Source organism: Carcharodon carcharias, chromosome 8, assembly GCF_017639515.1.
Source record: "Carcharodon carcharias isolate sCarCar2 chromosome 8, sCarCar2.pri, whole genome shotgun sequence".
Lineage (NCBI taxonomy): Eukaryota > Metazoa > Chordata > Chondrichthyes > Lamniformes > Lamnidae > Carcharodon > Carcharodon carcharias.
Window position 1 is genome coordinate 83,572,401 of NC_054474.1, and position 10,096 is coordinate 83,582,496.

Consider the following 10,096-nt stretch of genomic DNA (forward strand, 5'->3'; position numbering starts at 1 on the left):
TCTTGAGCCCTCTGTAAAACTTGAGCTCATTCAAAATTTTGTTGCCCATTCCCTAAATCACATTAATTCCTGTTCACCCATCATCCCTGTGATTGCTGATTTACATTAGCTCCAAGTCCAACAATGCCCCAATTTTAAAATTCTCATTCTTGTTTCCTTCTCCCTTCATGGCCTTCCCCTCCCAGTGCTGTAACTTCCTCCAGCACTGCATCCCTCCGATACTCTGGATTCCTACAATTTGGACCTCTTCTACATCCCCAAGTTCCTCCTCCACTCCACTGGAAACCATGCCTTTAGCTATCTAGGATCAAAGCTTTGGAATTTCCTCCTCAAACCCCTCCATCTCTCTATCTCTGGCTCATCCTTCAAGACACTCCTTAAAACATACCTCTTTGACCAAGATTTTGGTACAAGCTTTTTATCTGACTCACTGTCAAATTTTGTCTGTTAACACTCCTGTGCAACCTTTTACTATAGTCAAGGCACTAAATCAATGCACACTATTCATGTTGAATCCATATTTCCTGCCTGGTCTGTCTCAATAAGGTTTCATGGTACTGTGGAGAACTGAAAAATGTTAATGGGACCAGAGAGTCTTAGAGCAATGTTCAATTGGTCTCATTGCTCACCAACAACACTTACAATAGAGGCTGTTATTTTGCAAGGAGGGCAGGACTTGCCAAACAAGCTGGTGAGCTTGACTCAGCAGTCCTTGTTTTAATTTATTTTTATTGTCTGTTTATCACTAGTGTATTTTATTGACAATTTTCCGTCATTTTGTTGATTTAACATTATTTGAAGTTTCTATTTAAAGAATTATAGGCTATAACTGCTTCAAGTTAAATAACATATGATCAAAACTGTTCATTTAGAAAATCAATTCTATTTATAATGCTATTAAAGGTCATGTTACAATCAATTCTACCACTTCAGATCCTGCTTGAGATCACAAATTTTCAATCATCAGTTGAATTCATGGTCATTTGCAATTTGATTTTCAACCATTAAGATATGTTAATCAAATTAGTTTGTGAACAGGTTAGAAGAACTTCATCATATCTTCTTCATACAGAGCTTTTATTAATTTTTAAAAATTGGTATAGCACTAACTGGAACATAAAGTTTTTACACTATTAATGACAAATAGAAGTGCAGTTAGCAAGGAATCTCAAGGAAGAAAGGGATCACTGACCTCATGTAGAAACCAGAGGTATCACTGCCATTACTAATCCAACAGGAAACAGGTCGATATCATTACCTACCCGAGAATTGGAATGGAATGTGCTGAAAAAGCTACAAGTTATTGATTGACAAATTGTATTCCCTATAAGATGAGAAGAAACAGAAGAAAGGTATAGGGAAGATATTGTAAAAGGTCAAATACGATTTCAATTAAATTTGCCTTGTATCAGGCTCCTGTTCGTACAAGAGCACTGACATGATCAGTTTTAAGGTACATGTTTAGGATAACAATATATGTAATATATCCCCTCCATACTTCATGAAACTGAACAAGAATGGACCAATTTCTTCCCCACTATACTTCTACTGAGTTGGGGGGACTTATTCTGAGCCCAGTGTGCTACCTTTGGAATGGTTCAAGTGGAGCTACGCAATCTACATTGTCAGTTTTCAGTAGCAGCAGCTTATTAATGTAAAAAATGAAATCATTGCATATAAGCCAGCGGCTGTGTGTGTGCAAAAGGATAACTCCCTTGGCCCTAAGTTTATAATTCTCCAAATTTATATGCAGAATGCAGCAAAAATGGCATTGAAGCTCAAATTCCCCTGAATCAGCCCCAGTATTAAGGAACTTCAGTGATCATTTTATACTAAAATGGATTTGTTGTACCTAGTAAGTTTAAGGAAGGTAATCCAGGTTTGATTCAGGATGTAGTCTGGTTTCTGCTCCAACTACACTGTATATGTTATAGCACCTAAAATACAACAATGTTTAAAGGCTAGCAGACAGGATCAGAAATTTGTACCCTGAATTTGCTTGAAATTGATTTGTCAGGTTACAGCTCAAGTTCCACTAAAATTCAGTTAAATAATCACAAATGTAAGCTCTTCCAAGAACTGGTGAAATTGAGCAATGTAATAAATGTAGCCATTTAATTTTTCTTTCCATTAAAAAGTGGTTCTTGATGCATTTAACAGAAACTTGGTGCAGTTTTAATAAAAAAAACAAAAACAGAATTACCTGGAAAAACTCAGCAGGTCTGGCAGCATCGGCGGAGAAGAAAAGAGTTCACATTTCGAGTCCTCATGACCCTTCAACAGAACAGTTTTAATAATACAGCTGAAAATGGGGTGGGGGGAGGGAGGGTGCACAACCAATTTTGGGGTGTCATTGGAATGAATTGGATCTTGAACCAGCATTAAAGATCACAGAAAACACAAGTGGTTTTGGCTGTAACTCACTTACATTTAAAATTTCTCATATTTTGTGCTGGTGTGGTCGATTCCTCCCATATAGTCCTGATATTACTCATATCAACACGCAGAAAATTTACCCTGAAGTTCAACATCCATAACCCAAGTCTCGTTTTAAAATAAATTAAAAATTATGATAAAGATTTTAATTTCTAGTGATATTTTTCTTTTTCTGTGCCTGTGGCTTACTGTCTCCTCATAGCACCATAACTTCCCCTGCTTCTAACAGTTATTTGCTCTTCCTTTTAAAAGATCCAATAATTGTCTCAACTACTCCCTGTGAAGTAACTCAGTGGTCTTACTATTTTCCGCATAAAGACATTTCTCCCAACTATTCCCTTCTGACTCTCTTCAAGACAATTTTAAAATAACAAAGCCTCATCATTGCTCCTCAACTAAAAGAAATGGTCTTTTTCTATTCGTCCAATGAAAACTGTTTGTTACTTTAAATACCTCTATTTAATCTGCTCCTAGCTTTTCCTCTTCCCAAGGCAATAGCTCCAGTATCTTAAGCAAGTCCTTGAATCTATTGTTTCTCATCCCAATACTATCCTGATGAATCTGCTCTTCACCCTCTTAATGGCTTTATGGTTTTTCTATAATGTGGCATCTAGAACTACATTTAGGTCCCTATTTCTGAATATTGGATGGCCTTTTAATCATTACATATTCAAATTCATAAGCATACTTTCAAATTTATTTTTGGCTTCTGCTGCCAGTAAAATGATAGAATATGAAATGAAACCCAATACAATAATCTCTTAAGGGTCTTCTAGCAGCTGTGGTTATAGATATGCTTTGACATATGCAGCAAGATTTACTAGGTACAGTAAAAGAGACTACTTTGGCTGTTTCCATTTAGCTGTGTAATGTGACTGGTATTTAGAAAAAAAATCAAGTGCACAAAAAAGATAATGAACACACACTTGACTGATACCACAAGCCGAGAAGTGAATACTACATCAAACCCTACATCAGAACTTAAGCATAGTTGGATTAGAATGGAAAAATCTAAAAACCAATAATCTTTTCCATTGATACCTTCCCTTAACTTAGTACATTGGATGGTATATGTCACAGGCATTGTGAGATGTACAGGAGCAGCTGGCAGGTTTAGGAAGTTTCCAATTGAATCTGGTGGTGTCAAACCACATTCCTTCTTGCTTCTGTAACCTTCAAATCACCCCACCAAAACTGCTTGTCGGCATCACAAATCAAACTCTTTTCCGTTTCGTACCCAATCCCTTTTATTTTCCACTGGGTAGAGGTTTGGACTGCACCAGTGACATAGTGCTCCCTTTCTAACTGCAATAGCAGAGCCAAAAGGGAACAGTATGAAGTGTGGAAAATGAGGTAGGAAGCACTGTGAAGCATGTGGGATGGTTGGAGCATGAAAGCAAAGATTTTAGAGGCTTAGAGAGTGTAGTGAGATCATGAAGAGGAGTTGGTATGAAAGCAATCCTGAAGTAGAGAAAGCATGAGTAGGATTTGGAAGTAGAGGGGAGCATGACTTGGATCTTGAAAATAGAGAACATGGGTGGATTGATTTTAATAATATAAAGTAAGTGAGGAGTTAGAATGATCTATTCTGTCAAATCAACACAGCTTTCAAATTTTTGAAAAACGCTTAGCTATTTAGAAACTTCTGATTATTTTTTATTCATTCTAACCAAATTGTTACCTTAAAAATAGTAATATTCCAGGCTTCTAATCCTTTATTTAACTTAAATTTCACGTTGATCTCTGTGTTTGTGAAAGACAGTGACAGAGACACAAAGAAAAAGACCCTGGGAAAATGGAAGTCCTGATATTGTAGAAAATACTGTAGGTTGAACCAATTGGGATCTTTGTCTTTTTTTTTTGCTTATTTTGTGGTGGGACAAAACCTGAAACGTTGAAGAAAGAAATATATTTCCATTTGCAATTGGCTGGAAACTAAAAACAAACTTGTCTAGTTATTTGGATCCTGATTTAGATCGGTATCTGTTTGAACTAAAATAAACCAGATCAGCCATGATCTAGTGGAATGACTATCTGCCTAAGGGGCTGAATGGCCTACTGCTGTTCCTTTGTGGCTCAAAGCTATATTTAGGTCAAGGCAGTTCCAGTCACCCCTGCTATAAATGTAGAACCATGTGCCGCAAGTTGACTTATCTGAAAAAAGGAACTAAAGTGATGTCCAGTGTGTACCAGACCTCCAGTAGTAGGTAACATTGTGCGTATTAATGTGGAGCTCAAGGGGAGATGTATAACAGCCATCCAATTAAATGGTCAGTTAATGGACAAAATGATGTTCTTTTTTTAAAATAATGCAGAATTATTGCTATTTAAGTACACTATTATTATTTCCAATTGTCCTCTGTAAAAAAAAATGAACAGACCTCCCTGAGATTTCACAGGTTAAGAAAATATTTCGTTTTCATGCTTGGATAATTTCTGAGTTAGTCAATAGATGCTTTCTTTTCAAGAGAGGTGGTTTGAAAGGAAGTTTATTTTATCCTGAATAATCTGAATGGAGACAATTGCAAATATGGAAATGGCTCGCAGTGACAGTAGCTGAAATAAAGGCAAAAATCATTGCGATCTGGGCACCGACAGGTCTCTGCAGTCTCGGGGTGTACTCTCTCTTCAATGACATGCCGACTTCAAGGAAATATATACATCCAAATAAAAAAACGAGAATCCTGTCAAACGGCACACAAAGAGACGTGTAATTTTTCAACGTGTAATGAACACTGAAGAATACCGTGCTGACATTTAAGGTGTGCGCATAATCCATTTCGAAACCCCCGCACATTCTTTGTTAAAGTCCCCAAGTCACCAGATGATAAGAGAAATTGCACCTGCCTGTGAGATGCAAGAATGGCCGTACAGCGGTGATCCGAAACATACTTACCGCTCGTATTCATAACGCGGACCCTTTTCTCTTATCCTTACACGGAAAACGCCGATCACCTCAGAAGCGTCAGGGCTCCTGTTGTCTGGTTCGAGAATCTTTTTTAGTTTCCGTCGTGGTCCCACCATCCAATTGCAAAGGAGATTTCATTCGCGCTTCTGGTCCACCCGAGCCCCCAAATCCTGGCCGTCAATGGGGCTGGGAAAAGCCAGGGGATCTCCCTCTTCAACAGTAAGAGTGATGCTCTTCCCCAAATAGTCCTAGTACAAGGTCAAATACTTGGAATAAACACCCAGGGTTGGGCGTTCCCTCGGTTCTGGTGACGGTTCCGACTCTGATCACAGACCGATATGCAGCTTCTCACGAACACTGATTTGGATATAACCTTCTGCTAATCCACACACACACACACACAATCCGCAATGATATGCTCAAGATTAAATCCTCCACTGGCGATCTTTTTGGTCGTCTTTCTTTGCAGCTATACTAATGCACCCATTTCACACAGGTACCATAGCAGAATTGACCTCCCCTCCAGATGCGAGCTGTCTACTGTATACCGAGCCATCGCTGGCATCACCATACCAAATCATTGAAAATATTTGGTGTAAAGCTGGCAAAATGCCAGCACGGAATAGGCTCACTGAACAGCAAGATACTGCCATCTGCTGGCGCTCTTTCGGAGAGTCTTTATTTAAAAGCAACACATGTGATGGCTCAGGGTCGAGTTGCCCACCCCTTTCCAATCCTTTGCAAAGTGGCATTGGATTGTCACCAAATGAACAAAACAGCCATGAAATCAAGAAGGCCCACTAAAGGCCTGGAATCAGAGAATTCCTCAGATTCAAGTATTAACGTTTCCAGTCGGATTTGACCTTGCTTCTGAAGAAGTCATACTCCACTAACGTTAACTCGGTTTCCCTCTCCACTGATGATGACTGACCTGCTGAGTATTTCCAGCACTTTGTTTTTATTTCAGATTTCCAGCATCCACAGTATTTTGCTTTTAGTCAAGAGATTACTGTTTGCCAACTGCGCACTATAATACTATAGCCTAAAATACTGCAGGCAAGAGAGCCACTTACATTTATATAGCACCTTTAACATGGTAAAATGTCCCAAGGTGTTTCAAAGGAGCATTATTAGAAAAAAAATGAGAGGAAGGTAAAGAAGGAAGTCGTCACAACCCCGTCACTTGCAATCTTCAAGACCCATCTTAGACAATGTTAGTCTGTGATGCCAATGCAACCAAAGCTGAAGCAGAAAAGAGAGATTAAGAAAGATGACCAAAGGCATGGTCAATGACAATGTCAATTTTGTTTGACCTGAAATTTTAACTCTGTTTCTCTAACAACAGAAACTGCCTGACCTGCTAAACATATCCAGCCCTTTTCTCTTTTTATTTCAGATTTCCAACATCAACAATAATTTGCTTTTGTATTAGCTTGGTTAAAGAGGAAGGTTTTAAACAGTGCCTTAATGGAGGAGAGAGAGAGGTGGAGAGGTTTAAGGAAGGAATTCTAAAGCTTAGTGCCCAGATACATTAGTCATGACCACTAACGTAGGGTGAGGGCAAAGGAAATTGGAGATGTGTGAGAAAAAAAATGTATTGAAGTTGTCACTAACTTAACAAAGGTATATGGTTAATACTGACTACAGTGAATGCATTTCCATATTTTCAGAACATGTTGCAGAGCTTGAAAAGTAATTTTGAACTTCTCTCTCCCTCAAACTATTACAACTATTAATGAGAAATATATACCTGAAATAAAACAAACACATCTAATCTTGAGCCCATTATTTGCCCTTGTCCAACTGAAAATGTGGATCTATTCTTAATAGGTTGAATAATATGAAAGCAGTAAGCTATAATTTTAGAGCCGTCTATATAATTAAACCTCATGGGATATTTTGGGTCGTAGCTGCAATGGAAATAGTATGGAAGGGCATGTCATTGTACCAAATAAGCTGCAATGGTGAATAAATTACTGCAGGTGATATTCGTGGATGAATGTTCAATATTTCTTATACTTGTTTAAGGATGTGGACATCGTTGGCAAGACCAGCATTTATTGCTCATTCCTAATTGCCCTGGTAATTGTATTGGTGAGTCATCTTCATGAAACACTGCAGTGTATGTGATGTAAGACCCACAGTGCTGTTGGAAGGGGCGTTCCAGGATTTTGACTTAGCAACAGTGAGGGAATGCCAATATATTTCCAACTCAGTGTGGTGTGTGATTTGGAGGAGAACTTATAAGTGGTGGTGTTCCCATGTGCCTGCTTCCCTTGGAAAAACTCAGCAGGTCTGGAAGCATCAGTGGAGAACTGTTCTGCTGAAGGGTTATGAGGACTCGAAACGTCAACTCTTTTCTCCTCCGCCGAAGCTGCCAGACCTGCTGAGTTTTTCCAGGTAATTCTGTTTTTGTTTTGGATTTCCAGCATCCGCAGTTTTTTGTTTTTATGCCTGCTTCCCTTGTTCTTCTAGAGGGTTTGGAATGTGCTGTTGAAAGAGCCTTGGTGAGTTGCTGCAGTGCATCATATACTCTATCTTGTAGATGGCACACACTGTTGATACTACGCAACGGTACACGATGTATGTGATATTTCTCTATTACTTTAAACAGATATTAACTTACTTTAAATGAGTTTATATCTCCATTAAAATAGCAGGCAGAGTAATATTGCAGCAATATATTTCCTGGAAGTGGTTTTGAAAGACAATATATAAATGCATTTTTTTTCTTTTCAATATACTTGCTAATATTGTAATTTTTGACCTATGTTTCTTCCATTGCCGTGGTAAATTATTGTAAAATTAAAGATGGATCACCATTACTTGCACAGACTCAATTTATTCAGTTGAGTTGCAGTCTTGCTATATCCTGGCATCAACCTTGACCCTCCTGCCTCCTGGCCACTTTACAAAAGCTCTTGCCTCCCACTAGAGTCCCACCCTGAGACATGAGAGCAAAGTCACAGTTTCCTTCAACATAAAACTGTTGGAAGTATTTTTTTCTTTAAAAAAAACTCAACACTACAATGGAATAAGTTTAAAAAAATAAAAGATAGGAAAAATTAGGTGAAGGACAAAATAGTACAAAGAATATTTGAGAAGGAGAAAATTCAGAATATCCTGGGAGTTGATGAATGTCAGGCCATGTTGGGAATCTTATAAACTAATCCTTGCTCTTTCAGCCAATAGATTTTTCAAAAGCATTATTTTTACAAATGTTGTATACTATTGACACATTTCTATAAAATTTTAAAACTGTATATATGAACATTTTTTCCATTTACCTATCCACCTATTATTATTTATGAGTGCTAGCAGTAAAATCCAAAATCAGTGGAGTGTTGGGGAATTGTTCCATTGTAAAAATGGGAAGGATCAAGAAAGACTGTTTGCTCTTTGCAATAGGGTGCAATGATCTTTAGTTTCCCATTTACTTGCCCTCTCAGAAGATTGGTAAAAGACATTTACAAGCCAGTTATTCAGTCTATGACCCTTAATCTAATCATTTTATTACCATTTATACAAACTATATACATACATATTTATACACATATGCTCACACGTGGTAAAAACATTTCTCTTTGCTTACTACCTGTATAAACCTATCAAACTTACTCCTGCCTTAACATACTTCAATACCCCATGTCAATAGTTTTTTGAGTAGTGGACTATATCAAATTTCTTTCACTTCTTTCAAAAGCACATTTAATCACTTGGTTTCATACAACATTGACAAATCAGGAAACACCTGACAAAACTAGAAAGTCTAGGTTCAGTAGTGGGGCACTGGAGAAAGAGAGAGGGAGTGGGACTAATTTGATAACTCTTCCAAAAAGCGGGAAGGGCAAAATGACTTGAGCGGCCTCCTTTTGTGCTACCTTTTAGAACTCTCCCAATTTTTATTTCCATTGAGTTCATTGGGTTTCTTCTGTTTGTCAGGACAGTGCCTCTGGATCTATTGTACCATTTAAATGGGATGAGCCAGGCAGGGGTAATGGAGTGTGTTTTAAGACCAAACCCAGGAAGAGAACAATACAGCTGCTGCTGCTGTACTTAGGAGATCTGCTGTCATGGTATGTCATGCTTGTTTGTCTTACACCATTCTCTCACATCCACTGAAGCTCACCTGCAACCATTCTGTGACGTCCATCATTTAAGTGCGCCTAGGTCTTTCTGCTTCTCCCCACTTTGTCTTCTGGAAGTGACCTCTGTAGCTTTTCAGTTCAGAACAAATGGCTGAAATACTAACATTTTCTTGACACTATAGATAATTTGCAATTACATTTATTTCTAACAATCCTGAAGAATATGAAAAAGAAGTCACCCTGAGTGGGAGTAAAGATCCCCTCACTTGTCAATAAGTGAATTCTCATTTACTTCATTAACCCTTTTGTTAACCTTTCCTGCAAACTCCAACCTCAGCTGAAAATAATCCTTCCATGTCTAAGCTGTTATGCATGGGGTGGTAAAATGGGCAAGCTTTGATGCAGACCAGTCCAGTAGTCTAGAATACTGCAGGCTAAATGCCTACGGGGAAACTCAATCCCCCGCTCCACCCACACATCCTCATCTGCCAAGATCGGAGCCAAGAAGTAACAAGAAAGCAAATTGAAGCAAGTCCACACACCCCTTTGGCAGTGGGGTACAAGTAGAAACAAGTGCAAAGCAGGCAAAAAAACGAATGCACTTTGTTAAGTATAGATGTCAGGAAGGATCAGTGATATATGGGCAAGGATGCCAGGAAATCAG

General features: G+C 38.4%; 1 protein-coding gene across 6 annotated transcripts in view; it reads right to left on the minus strand.

Annotated features, from left to right (window-relative positions):
* Window positions 1-5,935, minus strand: part of ablim3 (actin binding LIM protein family, member 3) — a 328,604-nt gene extending 322,669 nt beyond the window's left edge. For all 6 annotated transcript variants that reach the window (XM_041193207.1, XM_041193210.1, XM_041193208.1 and 3 more), the window contains exon 1: window positions 5,333-5,935. In XM_041193207.1, coding sequence (XP_041049141.1) covers window positions 5,333-5,345 — 13 coding nt within the window. In that variant the 5' untranslated portion in view covers window positions 5,346-5,935. The remainder of the gene's footprint in view (window positions 1-5,332) is intronic.
* Window positions 5,936-10,096: the final 4,161 nt, after the last annotated feature.